Source organism: Mastomys coucha, unplaced genomic scaffold, assembly GCF_008632895.1.
Source record: "Mastomys coucha isolate ucsf_1 unplaced genomic scaffold, UCSF_Mcou_1 pScaffold12, whole genome shotgun sequence".
NCBI lineage: Eukaryota > Metazoa > Chordata > Mammalia > Rodentia > Muridae > Mastomys > Mastomys coucha.
In genome coordinates, this window is record NW_022196894.1 from 42,929,970 (window position 1) to 42,957,451 (window position 27,482).

Sequence of the window (27,482 nt, forward strand, 5' to 3'; positions counted from 1 at the left end):
CTAAGAGGAGAAGTTTGTTCTGGTTGAACAAACCGACGAGAGATCCTTTATGAAATCTTTATGAAAATGGGAAACACAAAGAAACTGGGAGTGTATTTTAAAAAGGAAGAGTGTGGGCAGAAAATGGAGAATGAAAGCAGGAAATCCTACTGCAGGGCACCTCGTCTGAACTTCAGTGCCACCCCACTTAATTATTTGTGTGATAACAAGAAATGTATTGAAATATTCCAAGCCTCTGTCGAGCTATAAATTGGGGAGGGGAGTCATTCTGTTATTTCCCAGGTATGTTAAATAACAGAGTCTATGAAAGTGCCTAGCCCATGAAAATACTTAGTAAGCTGGTATCTGCTGTCATTAGAGGGGGAAAAAAAAAACAGAAGAAATAGCAACAACAAATAAGAGGAGAAGGCTCAGTGAGGGCAGTGTGGAACATATCAGAAAATAATGAAAATAACACAGAGACTGTATTACTGGTCACGAGGCACTGATGGACTTTACAGTTTGAATGACATGGGATTTGTGATGGTACGCTTCCTTCCTACTTGGTGTCTTGTGTACTCTGAACAGTGACATAAGAGAGCTACATCCAACACCACTGATCGGAATTTCCTCAACTCCATGCTCAGAGCTTTCTTTATGTGCAGGGAAGGCACATGTAACTGGGAAAGATGGAGCTGATTGTGGGATGGATCCAACTAGAGATGAGGTTTTCATCCACTGAAAGGAACCATTGGTACGGCTTAGTCCACAGGATTTTGGTGCACTCTGGGTTGCTACTATTGTTGACAGTTAATAAATACTAATTTGGAGAGGTCGGAAGAAATGCCCATGGGACCCGAGAGGCCTTCCCTTCTCCCCTAAAGCTGAGTCCTCATGACAGACCCAGAAGGTGGGTAGAAAAGCTGCCGCAGCCTGTAGAGACTCATACGACTATTTCTTTGTGTGATCATGTTTGCGTTGATGTGTGTCTTATGTGTGTATGTGCATATTCACATGTGTGCACACATAGCAGGGAGTAGAGCTTAGATGCTGGCAACAGTCATATTCCTCAGTCACTCTCTACCTTATGTATTTATTTATGTATTTATGTATTTATTGGTTTTTTGAGACAGGGTTTCTCTGTGTAGCCCTGGCTGTCCTGGAACTCACTCTGTAGACCAGGCTGGCCTTGAACTCAGAAATCTGCCTGCCTCTGCCCCTGAAGTGCTGGGGTTAAAGGCGTGTGCCACCACTGCCTGGCTGCCTTATTTATTTAATGTGTATGAAAGTTTTTCCTTCATGTGTATATGATTGCACGTGTGTGTGTGTGTGTGTGTGTGTGTGTGTGTGTGTGTGCCATGTGCAATTCCTGATGACTGCAGAAGTCAGAGAGGTCCATATTGCCTGGAACATAGCTGTAGATGATTGTGAGCTACCATGCGATGCTGGACATCAAACCCAAGTCCCCAAAATTAGTCCTTCAAGAGTAACTAACGCTCTTAACCAGTGAGTCTAACTAGCCCCTCCACCTTACGTTTTTTGGACAGGGGTTCCCATTGAATCTGGATCTGGTCAATTCAGCTAGACAGACTGGGCAGGGAGTTCCAGGGATCCACCTGCCTCACTGCTCCTTTCCCTCAGTTCTGGAGTTACAGCCGCAGTGCCAAGTTTTTATGCAAGTGCTGGGAATCTGAATTCAGGTTCTCATGCTCGAGAAGCAAAGACTTTACCAGCTGAGCCATCTTCCCAGCCCAGCATATAACTGCTCCTAGAGACTGAATACGGATTTAGGTTTCTAAGACATCTGGAGAGCTGAATATTGCAACACACACACACACACACACACACACACACACACACACACACACACACGCTTAGTTCACCATCTCTAGAGAAGCTGGGAGCCAAAATGCCCATTCCCTGATGTAATGTCCAACTACAGTCTCCAGCAACAGCAGCCTTTGCCTGCCTTGCTAACTTTTTACCAGCTTCCACCCATCCTAAGGAGAAATAAGGACCAAGAACACAGTAACATGAGCCCCAATTAGCATAATATAAAAACAACTTAGTCATGTTTTCCATGGGCTTTTCCAACCCCCAAAACTCAAAGCATAAAGCAGGCAGAAAGAGATAAAAATACACACGTGGAACTATAAATAGATGCATACTGTCTCAAAACACAATGCCAAGTTATGTGGCCCAAATGATCAGCCTGTCTCTAGGAAACCCGGTCAGGTGGAGCAATCTGAAGGTTTTTTTTGTTGTTGTTGTTGTTTTTGGTTTTGTTTTTTTTCACCTTTCAGACTATAGTGTGAGAATCCACAGGAAGGGAAGGCCCCGCCCCATGGCTCGGTATTGAAGGGGTTAAGTCCTCAGTCATCCTATTCTGAAGTGATTTACTACGATGATGATGTGTAGAGTTTCAAAACTTTCCCCAGCCCAAGCACAACCCTTTCCTCCCTCACCAGGTTCACAGACTGGACGCTCCATGTACTGAGAGGGGAAGGAGGCGTGTTCTGCTGATCTGTTAAATTCTTAGTGAAGCTTTCTTGATTTCCAGTGGCTGCTGTTGTTTGAGTTTGGTTTGGAGCAAACCTGAAGTAGCCCTGACATTTCTGGGATGGAATCCAGATGAGGAAGAAATAGAAGGAGAAGGGGGTGGGGGAGGAGAAAAGAAGGTGGGGAGGAATAAAGGGAGGAGAGACGGAAGGGAAGGGGGAAATTGTCCCTTTTCACGTTGTTCAGGCTCCTCTGTCTTCCCTCAGCCTGGAAAACATATTAATCCCAGTGTTTTTTTGCGCTTGGAAACAAAGGGACTCAGCCAGACTGCGGGAGGGGAAGGGTGATAAGAAGTTCTGGGAACTCCACAGAAGGGAAGAGCGAGATTCAGAAATCACTAGGACTTCACTTTTAGGAAAATCCCTGTGGCAGCCAGGGACCAGCACACACAGACCCAGGAGAAACTGCAGACAAATGGAGATACAAAGAGTCCCAAGGACTGCAACATTCACCTCAGCCCACTGGACCAGAAGGTAAAAGACACAGCCAGCAAAGGGAATCAGCCCAGGCTGGGCTCCCTGGGGTGGCTTTGCCTAACAGGAGCTGCAGCTCCCCCTCCACGAGGAGACAGAGGGCTGGAAGAAAAAGATCTCACCTAGGAAACTGTCCTTGGGACCAGCCTTCAAGTTTCTTTGGAAAGCCTCGGCATGCCATCTCCATGAACCACTGTGTAAGTGTGCAAACTTCGCTCTCTGCTTGTTTGTTTCCTTGTTGCTTGTTTGAAGAAATGAAGTGTGAATGTGCTCATAATTAGAATGCTCAGTTTACACAGTCTCCAGTGCATCCGGAGCACAGCTGAGGCAGAACAAGCCCGCCTCATGCCTGCCGCCCTGTGAATCGAAGCTGGATCTCCTGCTCAATGACTGACTCTGCTAAGCACTGACAGTCACAGCAGCTTGAGAGAAGCGCTCACTCTGTTTTCTCTCCTCTGCTTGCCCTCCTTTTTCTTCTTTAACTACCTCCTGCCCTTCTCCTTGGCCACGGTAAGAGAAAGAGATAATGCCCAGCTCTGTTTGCAATTAATGATTTTTTTCTCTTTTCTGTTTCCTCCCTTCTCATTTTCTTTTCTTTTTCTTTTTGTATTATGTCCCTTTTGCGTCCCCAAGTGGATAATACAATGATGTGGAAAATGGGACCCCACTTCACCACGCTCTTGGCCATGTGGCTGGTGTGTGGATCAGCAGCATCTCATTCTCCTGCCTTGGATAGTGATGGCCACACAGGACACAAAATACCTTTGGCTTCTCCAATCAGCAGTAGGTCAGCTCCGTATCTGAGGCATTCTGGGAGGTCTGGTGGAGTTGAGAAATCCACTCAGGAAGAACCAAATCCTCAGCCTTTCCAAAGGAGGAAGAGTGTACCAGTGCTGAGATTAGCTCGCCCGACCGTGAGACCACCCCCCTCAGGTATCAATGGAGTCCCAGTCAGACCTGAGTTGAGACCCCTAGCTAGGAGCTCTGCGCGTGAGATGGTCCGAGATGAGGGGTCCTCTGCTCGGACAAGAATGTTGCGATTCCCCTCTGGATCCAGTTCTCCCAATATCCTGGCCAGCTTTGCAGGAAAGAACAGGGTGTGGGTCATCTCAGCCCCTCATGCTTCAGAGGGCTATTACCGCCTCATGATGAGCCTCCTGAAGGACGACGTGTATTGTGAGCTGGCAGAAAGGCACATCCAACAGATCGTGCTGTTCCACCAAGCAGGTGAGGAAGGGGGCAAGGTACGGAGGATCACCAATGAGGGGCAGATCCTGGAGCAGCCTCTGGACCCTAATCTCATCCCGAAGCTGATGAGTTTCCTGAAACTGGAGAAGGGCAAGTTTAGCATGGTGCTGTTAAAAAAGACTCTGCAGGTGGAAGAGCGCTACCCTTACCCGGTCAGGCTGGAAGCCATGTATGAGGTCATTGATCAAGGCCCCATCCGCAGGATCGAGAAAATCAGGCAGAAGGGTTTTGTCCAAAAGTGTAAGGCCTCGGGCATAGAGGGCCACGTGGTCCAGGAAGGGAACAACGGCAGTGGAGGAGCAGGAGGTACAGGCCTGGGCAGTGAGACGAGGAAAGAGGACCCAAGGAGAACACAAGTCCACCCCACCAGAGAGCCTCCGAGAAAGCAAGCCACCACTAAGGCGGCCACTCCTCAACTTCCCCCAACTCCTAGAGCCACTACCCTTCCTCCTGCTCCAGTCACGACAGCCACCCGGGCCACATCCCGGGTGGTGACAATAGCCGCAAGACCTACAACCACCACTGCCTATCCAGCTACCCAGAGGCCCTGGACATCCAGGCTGCATCCCTTCTCAGTCTCCCACAGGCCCCCTGCAACAGCTGAGGTGACCACTGCCAGGGGCCCCTCTGTCTCAGAGCAGCTATACCCTCTACCTAGGAAGGAGCAACAGAGAGAGAAGCCACAGGCCACCAGGAGGCCCAGCAAAGCCACCAACTATGGAAGCTTCACGGCCACCCCACCTACCATCCCCTGGGAGAGCAGCACAAGAGTTGTGGGCACAAGCCGTTTCCGGGACAACCGGACAGACAAACGAGAACATGGCCATCAGGACCCAAATGTGGTGCCAGGTCCTCACAAGCCAGGAAAGGGGGAGCTGCCCAAAAAGAAGGACAAAATTCTCAGCAATGAATATGAAGCTAAGTACGACCTCAGCAGGCCCACCACCTCTCTGGGGGAGGAGGAGCAGCGGCAGGTGGATAACACTCCCTCCCAGAATGCCAAGGAGTCGAAAAAGCACGAAAAGCTAGAGAAACCTGAGAAGGAGAAGAAAAAGAAAGGGAAGAGTGCAAAACAAGACAAGTTACTCAAGAGTGAAAAGCAAGCGAAGAAAGCTGAGAAAAAGAGCAAGCAGGAGAAAGAAAAGACTAAGAAGAAAAAGGCAGGCAAGACAGAGCAGGATGCCTATCAGAAGCCCTCCACAAAACATCTCACTCCAAGTCCCAAGAAGTCAGTGGCCGACCTGTTGGGGTCTTTCGAAGGCAAACGAAGGCTCCTGGTAAGTAACCTGTTTGGTATTTGTCCTCTGTGTTCTGAGTTGGGGACATTGACGTGTTTGTTGTGTCTGTGAAATCACTTCTTGGACAACAGACGGAGGCTGAGTCTGCTCCGTGTTCAAGAAGGTTGGGGGCAGGGTATGGTGGCTCATGCCTTTGATACTAGCTCTTGGGAGGCAGAGGTAAATGGATTTCTGTAAGTTCAAGGTCAGTCTGGTCTACATAGTGAGTTGGTGGTTGTGAAACTCAGGGACACTTTCATGTGGGCAGGTATCTTTTCTCTAAGAAGGCTGCCTCCTCCATTACTGTCCCAATTATTAGAAAGTGCAGACAGAATCTCAGGGTGACACTGGATTGAGTTACTTGCTCTGGTTTCTAGTTCCTCCGGAGGTTTGTATGAATTTGGAGTCAGCTGTCAGTTTCTTCTAACGTTGTATTGGAAATGGGCGTGTGTGCCCAGGTTGGGGAAAGGAGATACTCAATCCTCCGTTCTGTTTTGCCTGGTGTCGTGAGAGCCACTAATGCTGAGTGTCTACATTCAACTCAGAAACCTTCCTTTTGGGTGTGACTTGCCACTGTGTATTAAATAGTAAAAGGATCTAGATAAATAGAAAGAGGGTTTTAGGCAGGAATAAGCTAATCCTAAAATGGAAGGTCTTTCTTCATCGAAGAAAGACCCATGGCTTCTCCTGTTTATGACTCCTTCTGCATGTACCCAGAACTCCAAGATTTCTACCCTAAACTTGGTTTCTTAACACCGTGATATTTGCCCAGGCTGCCAAGGAAAAGTTTAATATGGTACTCAAAATACATAACAAAAGATCAGCAAGTTCATATTGGGTTGGGCTTTTCTTAGATATTGGTTGAAGGAGCCATGCCAGGCCAATGGGACCACACCCATTCTGAACACAGGAGCTGATGCTTGCTTGGCCTGGATCCATCTTGGTAAGCCAGACAGGTACTCTTTTCTATTGTGTTTCTCAAAAGTCTTTTTGGTTTGTCCAATGTGGCCTAAACTGGATTAATGATCAAGTAGAGAGACCCTGGTGATTATGTATCTTCAGTGGCTTCAAAAATTTTAAATGCACATTTGAAGTGTTAACCAGGACAGATGCTTTTGTGGAATTTGTTCTGGGTGGAATATGTCCTGAATTTTCTTTTAATTTCACAATAGTGATGTTAGAGATTAGAACAAAACCCAAGTTCATTCTGTGTGTTTGTGTGTGTGTGTGTGTGTGTGTGTGTGTGTGAGAGAGAGAGAGAGAGAGAGAGAGAGAAAGAGAGAGAGAGAGAGAAAGAGATGGAGGAAAAAGGAAAGAGACTCCCTTTGACACTTTCCATAGGTTGATGGCATTTTAAACCAAATTTTTCAAGTGATTGTACAAATTTAGGTTATTATCTGATAGGTTATTTGTTAAAGCCGTCAACAGCCACTTGTATATACCCAGAATCCATAAACCAAAATGCAAAATGTTCCAGTTAGTGACACAAGAATCACTGATTTCAAAGTAGAACTCTAGCAGGTTCCTGAATGTTTGTCTGTGATCCATGGAGCCAAGCTGCTCTCTTGGGGGCGTGGGAAAGCATTAACACTTGGGCTGTTTTGCTCTCTGAGTACCTGGGACTTTGCCCAGCCCACTAGAGCACTCTCACACCCAATTCTGTCCATTTGGCCAACAATGCAGGCAGAGTGTGCCTCATAGCTAGATTTTAAAGAGAAAGAAGTAATCAAGGGTAAAATGTCAGGATTGTAATTGTGCACCCACCTGACAAATACCCTCTTTGCCCTAAACAGCTAAGTCAAAAGAAGGGGGTCTTCATACTCCACCCCTCCTGTTAGTTGTGCCTTCGATGTCTTTTGCCTGTTCCCTGCTCTCTCTGTTAGAGATCGGAATGCCCAGCTGGGACTTCTCTGCTTTTAACAGAGATCCCTGGTCATAAATTGTTATCAAATAAAACTCAGAGGACAGCTTCTGCTGATGTCAGAGGAGACAAAACAGAAACCAGCTGGGATTGCCTCTGCCTACGTTGGCTCTTTGGAACTAGCCAGAGAATCGGGCTTGTTATTAGAAAGGAAATCCCAGCAGGATAAGGCTCAGTCTGCCAGGCTTGTGTGTGACCAGCCGATCATATCACTGGTGTGTTTTCTGAAGCGCTGATGGTGTAGGAGGGCAGAATGGAGTGGGAAAGGCAAGATGGAACTAGGGCAATATCAAAACAATGATTCTGGGTGAAAGGCATCCCTGCTGCATTAATCCCTTCCAACTCACTTTTTCCATCCAACTCTGCTGACGTTATTCAGGAAGTGTAGTAAAGTCAATTAGCATTCATTAAGGCTTAACAGTCTCAGCTGTTGAAGTGTGGCAGAGAGCATTTACTTCTAGCCTCAGCTTAACCTGCTGTGCTCGATTTAAAGTGGGGTTGCAATTCCAAGAAATGGTGTGCGATTTCTTCAGCTTTTTAGTAACCAGATCCCTGACTCAAATTTATCGTAAAACCCCTGGGGCTTTGTACTCATCCCTACCGTTCTTTAGATGCAAAAACATCCCATAGCTGCTAGTTAACCAGTGACTTAGGGAAACCTTAGCAGCAACTGTGTAAGTTGTGGTTAAGCAAATGGCTTCTTCAAGGCCTCCGAGTGCATTGCAGATAGATCCAGGTGTCCTGCTTTTAGGCCAGAGCTCAATCCCGTAAGCCACCTGCAGTTCAGTTTGTTAAAAAGAACAGACTCTGCAGCTGAGACCTCTGATGAAACTGCATGGTTTAGTTTGCTCAGTTCCTACAAGGAATGACTTATTAATTCACTTTCCCAGATGAGAAAGCAGACTCTGACTTCCCAGGCAGTTGGTGAAGAACAGTTGATTGAATTCACTTTCCTATTCCTTCAGACAGCTTGCTGTCCATCTGGGGTTGCCTACAGAGAGGGTGGACAGCTGTTTATCACTAAGACGGTGGTCTTTGTGGAGGATAGCTAACAGACATCATTTAGTGGCTCCTAGATCCCCTGCTTGCCAGCTCAAGGGGAGCTTCAATATACTGAACTGCGTGGATTCAGGCTCTCTTCTCCGCTTTCTGTGGCAATGGAATCTCCCATAATCCATGTGGGTTAATATTTTCAACACTGCCTTGGAGACTTGGGTATTGAGATGATGATCTGCTTACTTGGTTTAGTTTTTTTGTAAAGGATTTAAGGTTCTGTTTTATAAAGCAGAGAGTTAGTTAATGGAATCCTCTTAAAATCTAGTGTTTTGAGCCTAACGTACTACTTAGACTAATTTATTCCAAAACTTTCCCAGTATCTTTTGGTTCCTGTTTGCCCTCTTATGCAGTCAGGCTTCGTCCTCCTCTGAGACTCACTGATCCAACACACCATTGAAGCAGAAACACATGTAAGACCTTTCATACATAAATTCATAACCCATGCCCCAAGTTACTGCCGCCAAGCTGGTTAGAGGCCAAAAGACAGGATCATTCATTGGGGAGTGCTGTGGAGTTCTTTCTAGGAAGAGGGAACTGGAAACGGTTTCCATATTTAGCACTGTTGGAAATACTGCCAAGCTAGAAAATGGATGTGACAGAGATGTCAACACACATGGAAAGGCTCTGACGTATCAGGTGATCAGGTGCTCCCCTTTCTCTGTGCAAACTCCATCCGTCAGCAGATTAAGCGTAAGGAAAAGGTTTTTCCATCTGGTTATGGGCGCTGCCTAGATAGTCATAGACAAGTATCCTCATGTTTCTGAGTGCCCCCTGCCTCTGATATGGATGGACTGATCTCTGTCGCTTGAGGAATGTGAACCAGCCAGCGTAGATCACAGGATAGGGACAGGGTCTGAGGTCTCAGTGCCTTAAGGAACATGAAGTCTGCATTAAAAAAGAAAATTATAAAAGAGATACAAAAAATCCCAGGTGAACTGTGAAGACTTCTAGAACTGAAATTAAAAGCAGCAAGTGTTTGAGCTATGGTAGTAGGGAGAGTATAGGAGGCTGGAGGACATGGACAAACAGACAGGAGGAGAATGGGTAAACTAGTCAAAGGCAACAAATGCGCTTGGATACATAACCCATACGACTATCTATGCCCATTGCTCAATTCCTGAGACCGTGAAGTTTGTGTAGAGGTTGTTCCATGGCAAGGCTGACAAAGGCAATGGGCCACACAAGCTATCCAGGGGTTGAGCTGAGACAAAATACCAGGCCTCCCACATTGATAGTGGACATCACCTTTTCCTCTGTGCCACTCTGCCTAAAGTTGCTTTTATTTCATGATTGAGATTGGTCTGATAACAAGGGTCAGGAGAACCTATAAGCCCAGGGAAAGAGCCTGGAAGGCCAGAGCCAGGAGTTGAATTGTGCAATGTGAGTATCACCTCCCTGGTGAGTTAAAACATCCCTGGGCAAGATAAGCCTGGGAGGATCTTATTTCTCTGAGATTGCTCCTGGGCTCCCAGGGCCCAGCACTGCTGTGTACATTTGTGGGAGAAGCTGTCATGCAGGGAGAAAGGGCATCTCAGAGATTACATATTGTCTGAAATTCCTAATTATACATGCCCAGGAGAAGAAGACTAGAGGAGACTTTGCGAACTCTTAAAATACGGTCACGGACCACAGGGCTCCATGACAAAGCATAAGACGATGAAATGATGCCAGTGTATGGCTATGAGAGGATAGTAATTATCACTCATCTAGCATCTGGGAAGTGTGCTTTCCAACTCTCCAGAATACATCCTAAACATGGGCTGGGAGTCCCAAATCATAAGCAGTCGATCTTTATTATCTTTGTCTTCACTGTTTTATGTTGTCACCTAAACAGCATTTTGTTCATTCCAAATGGTCTATTATGAGCAAAAGATAGACCAAAAAAGAAAAATCTAAAATATGTCTAGTTAAAATAAAATTTCAAAATTCACCCATCCCTATCAAAACACGTAGCTAACTAAAAACAAACAACAACCAAAATTATGATCAACGCATTTTGTAGAACCACCCTATTTTTTTTTTCTTAAGGCTAAGTCTAAATCAATGAATACATTTTAGAGAATGTGTGAAATTTTTATACTTTTCATGTGGAGATTAGATCTTTTAAAATATATTTCCTTGCCACCATGTCCATCTGAACAGGCATAAAGTGGAAAATCAAAATTAACTGGACCATATCTACTTAAAATGATGAGCTAAGAAAAAACATTTTAAAAGCAAAACCAAAACTTTTGCTAATATTCCACTCATGGGTTTTCAGAAGCATTTTACATTCCCGGAGGGAGTATTTTTGTCAACTCTGATGGAGAAAAATAAAGAGTAAGATAAATTCAGAGCCAAATTTACTGGCCATTTTTGACAAAATATTTGACAGAGATTAACAGCACAGTAACTCCTCCTAACCCAAAATGCTAACCTTGTGGACACAGACTTTAGAAAGAGATCACATGGTCTTTGATGGGGAAATGGAAAAGTGATTGTTAAATTTGAACATGTCTAAATACAAGAAAATATTTACAGAAAAAAAATATATATGGGCTTGTCTCTGAGCCAAGGGGTGTGCCAACAAAGGAGGCCTGCATAATTATTGCAGGCCTCACTGCAGGCATCTGCCCTGTGAGTTTTCCTGGTTCAGGAGGAGCAAGAAGAATCTGACCATTATCAGAAAACACTTCATGGCTTCCCACGTCCAAAGCAAGCAGCATGCTCCTGCCCATTTTCAGAGTGTGGGCAATGGTTTTGGTTTCAGCTTGGAAAATCTGTGACATCAGAGAAGGCTCCAAAAAGGGCAACTAAAATGACCAGAGGATCAGAGAAGCTATTGTGTTAGAGTAGATTCAAAACAGTAAGATATTCTTAGAGGATACAAGAGAATCTAACTAAGTAACCAAACTCATATACATATACATGCACACACACACACACACACATATATATATGTATATATATGTATATATATATATATATATATATACACATAAACATGTAATTCATAAATAGAATACAAAAAGAAAGACTACTCATTTTAACCAAAACAAAATGAAATATAGCTTCTCAGATGGCTAGCGATCAAAATATCTTTGAGTGTCTTTTCTGGAGAAGAGTCATAAAATACAGATGAAAAAATTCCAGATCTGGTTTAAAGGAGGCTAAAGTAAAACAGTTAAAGACATCTGATGGAGTTGAGCTGGGCTCTAGTATCAAAAACCCCCTCCTTGGGCCCAGTGTGGCAATGAATTTCATCTATAGGGCAAAATATGACCCCATAAGCCATCATAAAAACTGTCGGCAAGGTTACCTCATAAAAATTCTCTCCCATAGTGTGCAAAGCCTAACTATGAAACTCTCCCAACATTATGAAAGTAAAAAAAAATGATTGAATTATCCAGTGTCTAATTACTTAGGGTAGATCTAGATGAGTAAAGGCAGATAATTATTGCATGTCAGATATTTATGGAATGTGACAGACTTGAAGAATAAATATTTCTGTGTGTCCACAAATAGGAAAACCATGGTACACAGGAAGTGAAGGCAAATTAGAGAACGGAATAGAGACATCTAAACTATTTGGACTAGTTTTTATTTTACTTTAAATGAAAAAGACTATCAAAATGGTTTGGGTCCTGATTATGCAACTACCTAAGAAAGCAGTTAACAGTTTAAGTACCCTGTGCTCTCAGTTGTCTCTGGATTTGGCCTCATTGTGACTTGAGCACTATGAACTAATGCTTGCTTGTCCTCCATGCCTCCAGCTGATCACCACTCCCAAGGCTGAGAATAATATGTATGTGCAGCAGCGGGATGAATATCTCGAGAGCTTCTGCAAGATGGCCACCAGGAGGATTTCTGTGGTTACCATCTTTGGTCCTGTCAACAACAGCTCCATGAAAATTGACCACTTCCAGCTAGGTACTCTTCAACATTTTGTTTGTTTTGTTTGTTTTGATTGGTTTGTGGGGTTTGTGGGGTTTTGGGGGGCTCTTATTTATGGTGGGAGAGGTCTTGGGTGGTGATTGGAAGAAGTCAAAAGAAACAATGGGATGTCTGGTTGTGATAACAGAGATTCTGTCTATCTATCTATCTATCTATCTATCTATCTATCTATCTATCTATCTATCTATCTATCTATCTATCATTTATCCACCTGTGTGCCTGCCTGCCTTGCCTGCCTATCTAGTCATACCAGGAACATTCTGGTTTAAGATGTTAGCATTTTAAAACAATAGATATGAAAGGTGTAGGAAATGAGAAAAGTATTGAATGGTTAGGGATAATCAGAGAGGTGTGTGGCCCCTCTTCTCCTGGCTCCTGGGTCCTCTTGCCTATAAGCCATATTAGTTGACATGCCTACAGACTTTATGCTACTGGTGATTCATGATACATGGGGAACTGCCAGACCCCTAGATGCTGGCAAGCCTGAAGAGGGAATTAGCTCCAGTTAGAAACTGTTGAGCTAACTAAAAAGCCACTGAAAATATAGATTGGATTTCTCCCAAGTCCTTTTAGAGAGCCGAAGAATTTGGCTGAACTTTAGAGTTTTCACAAGTTTTCATATTGATGTGTGGGGAGCATGAGATACAGCTCAGCCTCAGGCAGCTGAGGTGCGATATGTAGCAGTTCCTGTGAGCATGTGGCAAGATTTACTCATTAGTCCTGTCTCACACACAGAAGACTGGAACCGAGGCAATGATTTATTTTATAGTTCTTTTATCAATGAAAGTTTCCATGTGACAGTGTGTGTGTGTGTGTGTGTGTGTGTGTGTGTGTGTGTGTGTGTGTGTGTATGTAATTTTGGTCATTTTTTTACCCCCAACTACCCTCTCTCAAACCCCTCCCTCTCCCACTGAAACTCTTCTTCCCACCAAAAGTTTTCTTTTCTTTTAAATCTTTCCTTAAGTTTACTGCTTTTGTTATTTAACTATAATTAAAGCTCTCTGTATTTATTCTTCTTTATCTTCTTTATTTTCATTATCCTCTATATTTTTCACAAAATACACTTCTTCTGAAACATAGAAAACATAGAAAGGTATTTCCCCTATTAATTAATATTAATACAAAATAATAGAGCACAGCTCAGATTTTTCTGATGCAGGATCTTGGTACAAATAACCCATCTGTCTTAATTATGTCAGCTTGATTTGCATATGGACTAGTTTTCTAAACTATTCACATTTAATTGCAACAATAGTCTTTAACATATGATCTCTGGTCTTCACATATCTTTTAATGTAAGATATAGTGGTAGAAGCATAGCATTACACAGCAGTTCTCCAGAATGTGGCTATACATTCTCAGTTATACATTCTCTTCCTTAGCTCACCATCCCCTGAGGTGGCTGCAAAGGGAACATAAACAGCATCCTTCCTTTGCCCTATCATAAATTACCACATATTAGTAACTGGTTTGTGAACTCTATCCCTCTGCTATGTGCTTGTCTGGGGACAGAATAATGTCCTTAATCAAGGACAACAGCCCAATATGGTGATACACATCTTTAATCCCAGCACTTGGAAAGCAAGGCAGACGTATCTTTGTGAGTCTGAGGGCAGCCTGGTCTACATAGTGATACTCTGCCTCAAACCAATAAAAACAACGCCAAGTAAACCAAAATGGGGGAAAAGTAATTTGGGAGGCCAGTAGGTCTACATCCAGAGTTACAATTTATTTGTTATGTGATCTTGGACAGGTTGTATTTTTTTTGGTCGTAAGTCTAGCCACGGCTGACCCATCTCTCCAACCCAACTCCCAAGTCTTAGAAGAAATCAAACCTACTTCACAGGCTGTGGTGATGATGAAGTAAGATTGTGTATACACCCCTTCTGACCATGGGCACCATTCTTATAGTTATCTTATCACCACCACTGGATCTGGTGAGCAATGTAGTTTGATCCAAGTAGTTTGGAGATCAAAGGAGCTGTCACAATTGTCACCAGGAAAACAATTGCCATTGCTTTCTGCTAATTACAGAATGCTGACTTGCAAGTGCTCTTTCTGGCCAGATTGCAAGATTGTATTAGTACTCTGGGTGATCAATGAGAAGCCCAAGAGACTACAAACATAAAGGCATATTTAGCGGTTAATGAGGATCCAAACCATTTGTTTCCTGGAGTTTCACATAGTAGTTTGAGCCAGCCAGCTTCATGATACTCCAGATGTCTACAGAGGAAATAGACATTGAGTCCAGCAGAGACTGGTGCTGGCAAATGATAAAAGTCCTCCTCAGCCAGGTGTTCTCTGTCAAATGTGCTACCTACCAAGTCTTCCACAAAGCACTCTCATTCCTTAGTTCCGAGGAGTTTGGGAAAGTCATTATATCTTCCCCATCAGCCTTGGCGTAGTCATATTATAAGCATCTGGTACTGCCTTGAAAACTTTTTAGCATTATTCTGGTGTTTTCTAGAAATGTGGATTGAATATGAACTGTGGGGGCTGAGGGATTTTTCTTTTTCTTCTTTCTGACTTATTGAAAATCAGGTCTTACAGTTTGTATCTTTGTCTCACAGAGTGACAGCACTGGTCTGCTTTGAAAGAGGGGAATGCTCTTTTTTTCTTTCACCTAATTCCTGGAAGGCACTTCCCTCCCTGTGTCCCAGGTTACCCTTATGAGAAAGGCTCGTAGCCCTTTCAGCCAAGACTGGCATTCAGTTATGGGAAAATAAAGTTTGGCATGAACTAGAGTCTTAGTGAACCAAATCCCAGCTTTGTCTGATTTTCAGCCTGAGATCTGTCCAGTAGCTTTACTTCTCCTTAAATATGAAGTAAATACTCTCTATTTCTCCAGAGTTTTACTGGCCCTTGAAAGCAAATGCTGACAACCATACACAATGTGGATGCCTGCATCAGCTGGTCCATCTTGTTAAAGGTAGTTAGAACATCTGCTATGAGTCTACAAATACTAGGAAATTAAACTTAAGGTTTCAGACATTAGTCTAAAGAAAGTCACAAGGTTTGGGCAAATCCCAGTGCTCATATGGGTTTGCCAACAGAGAAGGATATTATGCGTGAGATACTAAAATGGATTCACACATAAAGGCTTTCTTTATTGTTCCTATTTAAAATGTCACTCTAGAATATTGGTGTATATGTTGAGTTGAAAGATCATAGAATTGGTCAGTTAGGAAGAAGTTTCTGGGTACTGGTTCTTTATTAAATGATAAAATGAGAAGGAGATAGAATGCAGCAGGTGGGAATTTGATTTCCCTAAAAAAAAAGACAAAAAACATAAACTTGGAATATATTTTTACATTTGTATTGGTCCCCACATATTAGGGGCTAAAACTCAAAGGATACTCTAAGTCCCCCACCGACCCCAGTGTGTGTGCTCTTACCAACTGGGTTATCTCCCCAGCTCTGATAGCTTCTTCTGAGAGGGTGAGTATTTAAGGGTCATTAATAAAAAGGAGGTAGAAAAACTGATGGGTGTGTAACTGACTCAGTGTATCTTAACTAATCTATTAAGACTGAATCCATATACTATGCTCGAGATCTCTATTTTCAATTGTTGCAACTATGGCCTCTTTCAATACATTGGTGGTGCACATCTGGAATCCCAGGGGGCTGAGGCAGGACTCTCTCTCTCTCTCTCTCCTTATATATCTATGTGTGTGTGTGTGTATATATATATATATATATATATATATATATGTATATATATATGTGAGTGTTTTATATATGTATATACATATAAAATATATTTATATATAATAAATAGAAAATAGATACTTATACTTTCATAAAGAAGCACAATTACATATAGTTGCCTGCAGAGGGCAGGGAGTAATAGATAAAAGAATCAGGCATAGATTCAAGAACCTTCAATGTACAACTTCTTATATAAATAATATGTATCAACAACAAAAGTTAGATGAAGGTAAAATATCTCAGTTTTCAAAATTAGAATGACATAAATTTTATTTTCCAAGTCTTCTCCATTAATAAACCCACTCTATGTCATTTATGGTGTTATCTTTGATTACGGTGGTTGGAAGAGTCTATCTTTTTATGTGTATACATACACACATACACATACAAGTTTAAATGTAGCTTCTGCACATGAGGGAAAATATTAGTTGTCTTTATGAGTCTGGCTTTTTGTGCCTTATATGCTATGATAAAAGTTCCGGTTGTTTTCTGTGAGAGAGTGGCTTTCTGTCCTTTGAGTGCATTACAATTAGCTAGGAAACCTGTTTAGATGCAGCTCACTTGGCCTTACTATGAGTGATTCTAATTTAATTGGTCTGGATCCAAAGATTGTAATGGGAAGATTTTTATTGACAGTGATTTAAAAAAGTGATTAGAAAAAGCCAGCGATGATATGGAAGTGCTGCAGCAACAGGAGATGGTGAAATGATTCCGGCATTGGTGAAGGGCTTTATATATGCACCATGCAGTGCTTGTCCCAAGGAAATAATGGAGTTCATCATGATGGCCTGTGAACATAGATTCAGGTCACCTTGAATGGCATACTCTAATGTGGAGGGGTTACAAGAGCTTTCATAGTGATAGAACAAAAGAACACTCATAAGTCAATGTGCTTATCAAATACATTGGTGGGAGATTAGGTTGGTAAGGAACAACACATCAAGGCAATCTCTTTTATAGTTTTCAGATGTCGTGTGTATGTGTGTGTGTGTGTGTGTGTGTGTGTCTGCATGTGTCTGTGTGAGTCTGTGTGTGCGCATGTGTCTTTATGTGCATATTTGTGTCTGTGTGTCTGAGTCTGTTTCCATGTGTGTGTTTGTATCTATGTGTGTCTATGTGTGTGCCTATGTGTGTCCATGTTTGTGTCTGTGTGTGCCTCTGTGTATGTTCCATTATGTGCCATTCTGTGTAATGATCAGAGGTTGATGTCAGATTTCTTCTTTAATCACACTTCACCATTTTCTCATGTTTTCTTTCTTTCTTCCTTCCTTCCTTCCTTTCTTTCTTTCTTTCTTTCTTTCTTTTTTTTTTCTTTCTCTCTTTCTTTCTTCAGTCAGGATCTCACTATGTAGCCCAGGCTGGCCTGGAACTCTATATGTAGACCAATCCAACCTCAAACTCTCAGAACTCTGTCTGCTTTTGTCTCCAGAGTGCTTGGATTGAGGTGTGCATCTCCATGCCTGGCTTCCCCGCCTCATTTTAAATACAGAGTCTCACTGAAGCTGAAGCTTGCTGATTGGCTAGACTGGGTAGCCACTACACGCCCATGCTCAGCTTTTTATGTTGGGACTAGAGATCTAAACTCAGCTCCTTGTGCTTGCGTGGCAAGTGCTGTACCAAATGAATCATCTCCTTAGCCCAGATGTTATCTTTTAACATTCCTAGCTTTAGGGTTGGTGGAGATCTGCTGAGTAGCACATTCCAAAAGTTTTACTAATAGTCAGAAAGATGTTAGGTCAAAGACATGGTTTGGGAGTGAGTGGGTCTTAAGACAACCAAAGATAGTCCAAGATAATTTTGACTCTTAATCTGCAGCATTCCATCTCTCCACAGTTACAACATTTTAGTCAGTCACTCAAGCAGTCGTCTGTCAGTCTGTCTGCACACTCTCCAGCACAGATCTGGCAACCTTAGAGAACTTCAGTTCACAGCTTGAACTTAGGGAAAGGAAAATAAATCATGGATGTCAAGAGAGGAAGTAGTCACAAGTTTTGACCATAATGCTGGCATACAATTGTTTAATAGCTTATAATCGAAGTAAAATTTTAAGTGCCACTGTGCTATCAATAGTCAATTAGACACATGAAGAAACTTACTGGAATGCAACCACAATTGTGCCACTGGGTTTTGGGACTGGGACTCCTAACGAATGAGGAACCAGGCAAGCATCCCATTTGTAGGCTATGTGTAGTAGTGTCAAAAAGAGCTCTCCTCATCTGGCTAGCCCTTTCCACGATAATCCCATTCCTGACCTCACAAAATGAACATGGACCTTTGAGCCATGTTAGCTCAATCAGGAGAAAGTTAAGTTTATAGGACTTCTTTAAAGAATGTCTACTTGTAAGTCTAGGAGTTCTCCATGAGGACTGACTAGTGTGCTCAGACAAAAGTAGATAAACTAAAGAATCTATACATTCTGTGTTGACTCCCAAACCAAAGACTATTACTAGCCCAGCTCTGATTTGTACAGAATACAGAAGGTAGCAGAGACCTGTGGTTAGAGCAGGCAGCCACAGACAGGAGATGGCCTCACATGCACCTTCTTCAGAATTTGGCTGGGAGTGGATTCTTCCCTGCTGCACCCTTGCCTCTGTCCTCCTTGGATGCAGCCTTGATCAGAGACTTCATTGTTTTCCTTTGGCAGATTTTTTTTCCCTCAGGCCAAACATGTAGACATTTCAGTAGCCCAAGAGTATAAAATGTTTTATTTCTAATGTTTGGCAGAATTACTTCTGAAAACATTTTTGCTTGAGAGGTGAAACCAGACTGTGAAATCAGCTTCTTGCTAGTTAGAGCAAAGTTTGTCTTAGGCCTTCAACCAAGGTCCTCCTGGCCAACGATTGGGAGGTGTTTGTGAGTAGTACAGAGTGGCTACAAGGGAGGAAGTTGGGCTGTCTGAGTCCTGCTGCCATTTTGCTTCTAGTTAGCAGTGTGAACTTGAGCAAGTCAATCCTCTTTTTCTTCCTCAGAGTCTGTTACAGAGTGAGTTCTCTGAGGAAGAGATCTCGAGTCTCTGTGTTTTGAATGTAAGGAGATGAAGGGAGAGTTATCTCCCTCCCTCCAGTCCTAGGGAGGAAAACAGCACAGGAGTGGACAGAGGGGGAGGTTTGAGCTCTAATGTGGCTGACACTCGGGGCTGCCAGTTTGGAGGTGAGCTGGATGGCTTTTATATCCATTACTCCTGGCCAGGCTTGCACCCACCATTGCACATGTACAAGGTCAGGCCGGTGAGATGGCAAAAGAACTTACCACGAGTTTAACCCCCTACACACACACACACACACACACACACACACATACACACATACACACATACAAAGAGAGAGAGGAGAGAGAGAGAGAGAGAGAGAGAGAGAGAGGGAGGGAGGGAGGGAGGGAGGGAGAGAGAGAGAGAGAGAGAGAGAGAGAGAGAATAATGATAATAATAAAACTAGATATATTTTTATAAAAGAGTTCAAAGCCATCTTCAGCTACAATGAGAATTTAAGACCAGCTTGGGCTACATGAGACCCTGCTTAAAAAGTAAGCAAAATAAGGTAACAACAAACCCATCAAAATTATAATTCCTAGGTGAAGATAAAAATCTGTTTATAAAGATTTAGAATATTAATGGCAAGGGACATTTTAATTTTTCATAGTTTTCTTAGCATTTTATTTATGCATAATAATGGGTTTATTGTACCATTTATTTCATGTCCAGGATATATTTAACCATCTTACTACTGTTTCCTTGTCTGGGCCTCTTCCCATTCTCACTGATCTCCTTACTCTTCCTAGCTCACCTTCCTTCTGTTTTTATGTCTTATGTGTGTGTATGTACCAATTAGTTTCATTAGCATTTCTAACAGAAACAAAGATGAGAGTTTGTTTATAGAAACATGGGAACCTCATCAGTGTCTCCAGCACTGAAGAAAATGGTCTCTTCCTTCCCCTTCTGGAGTGTTATAGAGCACTCCAGCCCCTTATTCAGTGACTAGGTGTTGATGGGTACCACCTTGTATAGGTAAGCATGTTTGCCATGAGCATCACAGTGTAACAGCCATGTCATCCCTAGAACTCAGCACTCATCTCCCCTGCCTTCTTCCGGCCCTTATACTCTTTTTGTTCCTTCTTCTGTGATGTTCCCTGAGCCTTGGAGGCAGTGTTACAGTTGTCTCCTTTATGTTAGGTCATTCCACAACTGTTTATTCCCAATACTTTGATCAACAGTGAGTCTCTGGAGTTACCACTGGTGTGGTACTATAAAAAGCTGACATGGACACATGGACACAATCATTTAGAAAGTAGTTTGATGGACACATTATAGTTAAGGACATTTTAAAAATCTTCATTATTAGTCACAGAATTATTTATGCCTTGTTGAAATGTGAATAGTATAGACATAGAGAGTAACAAGTCAAGACTCCACCTTATGGAGTCTCACAGAGGAAATCACGGTGAACAGCTCTGTGTCCTACAGAATGGGTGCCGCAGGTTGTGTGTTCCTATTTGCATCTTCTTTTGCCTTACAAATGTTTTGAACTGAGAACAGTAGCATACTGAACATTTAGTTCTGCAGCTTACTTTCTGTGCTGAAGACATACTAAAAACAAGCAAAACTACTAACCCGACATACTAGTTTTTAATTAGTACATATTTTGTCATCAGCAACAAGCTGTACAATTCGAAAACTAGATATGTGATGTGTATAATATGTCCCATCATGGCCTCCTCTAGTTCCCAGGCAGTGCTTGGTCCTCATACAGTCTCTCGGGCCCTGTGTCTGTGGACCACCTCCATACAGTCTCTCGGGCCCTGTGTCTGTGGACCACCTCCATGAAGCACTGTCAGGACTTTGGAAACTAGATGTCTTCCTCTTTTCACTTTGTTTTGTAGAAATCAAGGTACTTGTTTCTTTCTTTCTTTTTTTTTTAACTAGCATAATCAACTGGATCAAAGTAACAGTTTAACTGAAATTGTCTTCCTATCAGGAAGGCAATGGATATGTTCAGCTTTAATCTTGTATTTGCAAAATAGTCCCTAGTACTGCTCACAGTGGGTCCATGTTGATAACTGAGACTCTCTGTGTTAATAGTTATGTTGTCATACGTTCACTAATTTTATTTTTCATTTATCCTAAGTATGAGGGATTATTTCGAAGATGCAGTTTTAGGTGGGGTTGAGGGAAACACTAATCTGTTTTGAAGAGAAATTAAATATAGGTACCTTTTAATTGACCATGGGGTGTAACCTGACAAACCCACTGTGACCTGGAATATTATGATACAGGCACACATTTAGGGCCTGCAAAAAAGAACCTCAGATGGAGGTTCTTGTAAGAAGGCTTTATGACCTGAATTCAGTTCCTTGAGCCCCTGGGTGGCAGGAGAGACCTGGCTCTGGTGAGAACTAACTGTTGAGAGTTGTCCTCCACACCCATGCTACTGAATGCACATGTGGCACTGGCACACACAAAGAAATAAGAGTAAAAATAAGAAATCCACTTAACCTGATATTCTTTATTAGATATTTTTCTTTATTTACATTTCAAATGCTATCTCCTTTCCTTAACCTGATAATCTAAGCTGTGATAGACAGCATAGCAATACAACTAACCCTACAGAGTCAGCGGCTACCCATGATCAAATGGCTCCTGTAGCCTTTACATCATGAGAGAACATGTAGAAGGATTAACATTCAAATCACGGCTTCACTGAAATTCTGTCATTTCTGCTTGTATCATAAAGTTGAAAAACTTTAAATCAAGCCACAAGTTAGTGACAGTCTGAGTCTGTAGAGCTGTCTTGTTCTTAGAAATGATTAAATACTTTCCAGATATGTAACTTGTATGTAAAGCCACAGATACTTGTATCTTGTGTTCTGGCTAGTTTTATGTCATCTTGACACAAGCTAGGGGCATTTTGGAAGAGGGAACCTCGATTGAGAAAATGCCCCCACCAGACTGCCTACGGGAGACTCTGTGGTACAATTTCTTGATTGATCATTGATGTGGGAAGGCCCAGCTCACTGTGGTCTCTGTAGTGCCACCCCTGGGCTGGTGGTTCTGGGTGCTTTACATAAGCAAGCAGAAGGAGCAAGCCAGTAAGAGCAAGCCAGTAAGAAGTACTCCTCAATGGCCTCTGCATGAGCTCCTGTCTCCAGGGTCCTGCCCTGTGTGTGAGTTCCTGTCCTGACTTCCTCATGATGGGCTGTGCTTTGGGACCATAAGCTGAAATCAACTCTTGCTTCCCGAAGCCCTTTTTGGTTACAATGTTTGAACACAGCCATAGAAGCCCTAACTAAGACAGTTGGATATTCATGTTTCTCATGTTCTCGGTGGCACCTTCAGTCACTATTCTGAATTATAATGATTTCTTTGACTGAAAACATGCATAACGCTTAAAGCCTTCCAAAAGCTCTTAAGTTTTGCTTGAAATTGTGTTCATTTGAGAAATTTATATAGCTTCTTCTGGAGCCCAAATGAACTTGTGTCTAGTTTTGAGCATAGACTATTTTTCTCAATGTTTACTGAGCTCCAAAGTTAATTATATGCTAAAAGAGGAACAGATACAGCCTTCCAACTCAGAATTATCTATAGCGGAAGTGAGCCTTAACAAACATGTCTGGTCTAGCTTCCTGGCAATTTAGGGAAAGCCTCACACTCTGACAGGATGGACAGTTTTCTACCAACTTGATGCTAAGCAAACTTAATGCTAACACTTCTGATTCGCACGAACATTGTGGGCAGATGATGGGTTGTTATCTTTAAAAGTGCAGTTTTTAATGGTAGTTTGTGTATTCCTTTGGTAGCTTATACCTATGAATTTACTATTTATATAGTTTTAATTCAATTTAGTTCACTGTAAAACTGTTCACACATATTGTGTGGTAAGTCTAAAAAACTAGACAGAATGGTCTGGTTTGAGCTATATGAACTTCAGGGTCTCCACTCACAGTATTCAATGTTTTCTCTTTTGCCATGCTCATTTTTCTGCACATTTTGCTTTTCTTAAGATAATGAGAAACCCATGCGTGTGGTGGATGATGAGGACTTGGTGGACCAACATCTCATCGGTGAGCTGAGGAAGGAGTACGGAATGACCTACAATGACTTCTTCATGGTGCTGACAGATGTGGATCTGAGGGTCAAGGTATGGGTGCTGCTGTGAGCAATGTGGCACAGTTCCTCAGAAGAGAATCTATGGTTTCTTATGGTCAGTAAGTCCACAGACTGTGCCCTCCTGGCAAGGTTTTTAAACAGCTCTAATATTTCAGTTGTCCTATGACTTTACACTCAGAAATGATCTCTCCTGAAAAGGACTGGGTTGGACTGAACATCCCAGCTACATGACTGAATCTTTCCATCACATGAATGTGGTGAATTTATCAGACACTAGTTAAATACCTGTGGCAATCCATGCCCTGGGAATACAAGAGACACAGGACTTTCTTCCTTCAAGAAACCCTATACTTACATGGTTCCTTTAGGGCAGTGGCTCTCCACTGTGGGTTGTGACCCCTTTCATGGAGGTCACATACCAAATATCCTGCATATCAGGTATTTACATTATGATTCATAACAGTAGCAAAATTTTATGGTTGGGGTCACCACATTAGGAACTGTATTAAAGGGTCACATCATTGGACCCTTTGTAAGGTCCCTTTGGAAGGAAGTTTGATAACCATTGCTTTAGGGAAAGTCTAGAATTTTGTCTCCAGATTTAAAAAAAAAAAAGAGAGAGACTGCAAAAATGTTTCCGTTTACTTGCTTTCTATAGCAACAAAGTATCTGAACCACCCACAACTGAGTTATACAGTCACAATAGTGACGAAATAGCTCACTTTATTGGGTACTTTCCTTGCACCAAGCAAACTGCTCAAACCTATGCGACCTTTGTCTTAAAGATCTAAAATAAATACCAGTATCTTTCTTTTTCACAGAGAAAAAAAATAAAGTCCCATATATTTAAGGTTAAGTGGCTTATCCAGGTCGATCAAGTTAGCATTAGATTTCATCCCCAGAGATGAAATCTAAGGCTATCTAAGGTCCTGGAGTCTTTAGCATCCTAGGATGCTGACAGTCAGCTAGCTTCCATGAAGATTTAGAGGCGGGTGTTATCTGCGCCATCAAAATAGCTGACTTGACCTGCAGTGGTTTTGTGGTTCTGGGGAGATAGCACTCCATTAATGTGTTCTGCACATATGTCACCTTATCTTTCACAGAAGAAATTGAACTAGATGATCTCTAAGGTTTCTACCACTCGGGCAAAGTTGGAACCCCTGCTCAGGTGGTCCCTCATATTGGTTTTGATCAGCAGGGCCCATATCCACATCAAGTGACTTTTGAAAGTTTGGGTAGCTGGGATCCAAGAAAATGAATTTAATTGTTTTTAAGTTGAGTCTTTCCTTACCTATTTCCGAGAACATGTAAGCAAACATGACCTAATGTTAGATGACTTAATAAAACAGGATTTGGTGAGAAAATCAGGTTAACAATGCTAAAATGCTGTCTCATTTGCTTTTCTATGTTAGTATACTGTCCCTTGGTTCTCCAGTAGTGTCATAAATAGAAATCAGCTTAGTGCCAGCAGTATGGGAATAAACTTAAGGTGTGTATTGTATAATTTCAAGCAACTAGCAAATAGTACTATTGCAAAAAAAAAAAAAAAGATTTTTCTAGATTTCTCTGGAAAGTATAAAAATCCTATGCTTTCTTAAACAGCAATACTATGAAGTGCCAATAGCAATGAAGTCCGTGTTTGATCTGATTGATACTTTCCAATCGCGAATCAAAGATATGGAAAAGCAGAAGAAGGAGGGCATTGCCTGCAAGGAGGACAAGAGGCAGTCCCTGGAGAATTTCCTATCTAGGTACATCATCTTTGTGTTCCCAAAAGAGGCTAGTACAATTTTGCCTGGAGATTTTTCCTTTCCTTCTTTCCTTTCCTTTCCTTTTCTTTCCTTTCCTTTCCTTTCCTTTCCTTTCCTTTCCTTTCCTCTCCTCTCCTCTCCTCTCCTCTCCTCTCCTCTTTCTCTTTTCTCTTCTTTCCTTTTCTTTTCCTTCCTTCCTTTCTTCTTGCCTGTTTGTCTTTTTCCTTTTTTAATTTGATGGTTGACTTTGATGACTCAGAATCAAGGAAGCCCAGCGGTTCACATGTGTGCATCTTTTGAGCACCCTGGCTATAGGGCTTAGTCTTGTGGCTATGGAAATGGTTCTGGTTGCAAGGCTAGGTCCAGCTCTGACTGTGAAGGTTGATTTGTGATACTGGAGAGGTCTCTTCTGTTTCTTTCCTTTGATACTGCACATGGAATCCGGAACTTCTGTGAGGATTGCTTCATGCAGTCAGCAAATCTGAGAAGCTGTGAACATCGCATTTTGTTTTCCATGACTCTTCTTTCACTTCCAAATGGGACTGATGCATGATGCTTGACTTTCTACTTCCTTACAACAAAACAATGAAAGCCACACTGAGACCCTAGAAGTAGGAATCCTCTTGATCTCGCTCCAGAATTCTCTGGGGAGTAGTGTCCATTGACAGCAGAGGTTGGGCATCCTTTGGAGACCAGCTTAAGGAAAACAAAATAACACTTTCTTCTTTGCTCCAAGTCTTTCCCAATGTTGGGTGTAAGTTTCATAGGGACTTTGAGTCAGTCCCTAAGAGGGACAAAACTGAAGAATGTACTCAGAACAAATCAAATCGCAGAGATCTCAATATAAGCACTACCCCAGCTGTACTTCAAGGCTGAGGGTCTCCAGAAATGAAGTAAACATTTGCTGAAGGCTCAGTGTTAAGTGTGAGTCACATAGGCTTAATCTTTATTCACTGCCTTGTGTTAGTCAGGATCTCAAGAAATAAGGGATTAATACATGAATGACTTGAATTCCTGCAGACTCAGGAAACTTGGGGCTCTTAGGGTATAGCAACTCATTTAAAGAAAGTAAGCTTTATTATTCATATGAAGATTCAATCTACACCACACTCATCACGTTGACCTTACAGTTCTTAACTAAACTGCCTTAAAAATCTATCTGCTATAAAATTGAAATAATGCTAGCAAGGAACCCTTCCTCTATCTAGGGTTGCTGTATATTTATGCTGATACCAGGTACATGCAGATGTAAGATGTTGCTCGTAGATTCTTGTGTTTGGATATTTTCAAATACCATGCCCTCCATTAAATTCACTTAGATTTCAATGTGTGCTAAACTTCTTAATTATCCAATTACACAACCTCATTTGAAGTTGCAAGTTGGCAGTAGGCCAAGTTCTTTTAAACTTTACAAGATTGTGTGTGTGCACAGATTTATTTATAGGTCTTATGGATGGTGTCATGATATTTATAAGTTTGTATGTACAACCACTCTGTTGTGTCTAGAAAACATTTTCCTTAAAGTTAACCACTACCTCTGAACTTAAAATATCACTACACCCTCTTTCATGATAGACATATAATCCCACTTACTAGCTGGAGAGAGACTGATGGCAGCTGGGAAAGGGACAGTTAGTGTTCTTTAATGGTGACCCTTGGTGGGCAGACCACACTCTAGGGCAGGCGCTACTCCTGAATGTAGTTGGACAATGCGGTTGTATTCAATGGCTTTTAAAAATCGTAATAGAAAAAGAACTGGAAGTTGAGTTGGTAGGAGATTGTGTGTGTGGGGGGGGTAAATCTGGGAGTGTCGGCAGGTTGAGAATATGATCAAAATATATTGTATGAAATATTTAAAGAACTAATAAAATATTATCTCAAAATTTTAAACACCACTGTCTGCCAGGCAGCGGTGATGCATGCCTTTAATCCCAGCACTTGGGAGGCAGAGGCAGGCAGATTTCTGGGTTCAAGGCCAGCCTGGTCTACATAATGGGTTCCAGGACAGCCTGGGCAATACAGAGAAACCCTGTCTTGAAAAAACAAAAACAAACAAACAAACAAACAAAAATTAAACAGAATAAACAGATTACTCAGAGGCAGGAATAAAATAGCCCTGTGTTAGAATTCTGCCTCTTCCTTCTTTCCTTTCTTTCTTTCTTTCTTTCTTTCTTTCTTTCTTTCTTTCTTTCTTTCTTTCTTTCTCTTTTCCTTCTCTCTTTTTCTTTTTTTCTCACTCAGTTTTCTAATTTGCAAAATGATAATAATAAGCATTCTTGTTCTTAAAATTATTGTGAAAGGGCAACTTAATACTAAAGGTAACAATGACCTAGGCCCTAGTACAAAGCAAATGATCAGTAAATGCTATTACGGTATTCCAGTGCATTTTTCTGGTCCTATGCCACACTTTGTCGGTGAGAGAAGCTCAGTAGACCATTCTGAATTGATATCTAGGCTAAGCCAAAAAGGAAAAAGAAA

General features: G+C 42.1%; 1 protein-coding gene across 4 annotated transcripts in view; it reads left to right on the top strand.

Annotated features, from left to right (window-relative positions):
* Window positions 1–2,431: 2,431 nt before the first annotated feature.
* Ccdc80 (coiled-coil domain containing 80) overlaps window positions 2,432–27,482 on the top strand; it is a 32,018-nt gene continuing 6,967 nt past the window's right edge. The window contains exons 1-6 of one of the 4 annotated variants that reach the window (XM_031363984.1): window positions 2,432–2,447; window positions 2,894–3,208; window positions 3,645–5,536; window positions 12,266–12,422; window positions 23,148–23,284; window positions 24,856–25,004. In XM_031363984.1, coding sequence (XP_031219844.1) covers window positions 3,656–5,536; window positions 12,266–12,422; window positions 23,148–23,284; window positions 24,856–25,004 — 2,324 coding nt within the window. In that variant the 5' untranslated portion in view covers window positions 2,432–2,447; window positions 2,894–3,208; window positions 3,645–3,655. The other 3 variants (XM_031363983.1, XM_031363985.1, XM_031363986.1) reach the window with 3 other exon arrangements.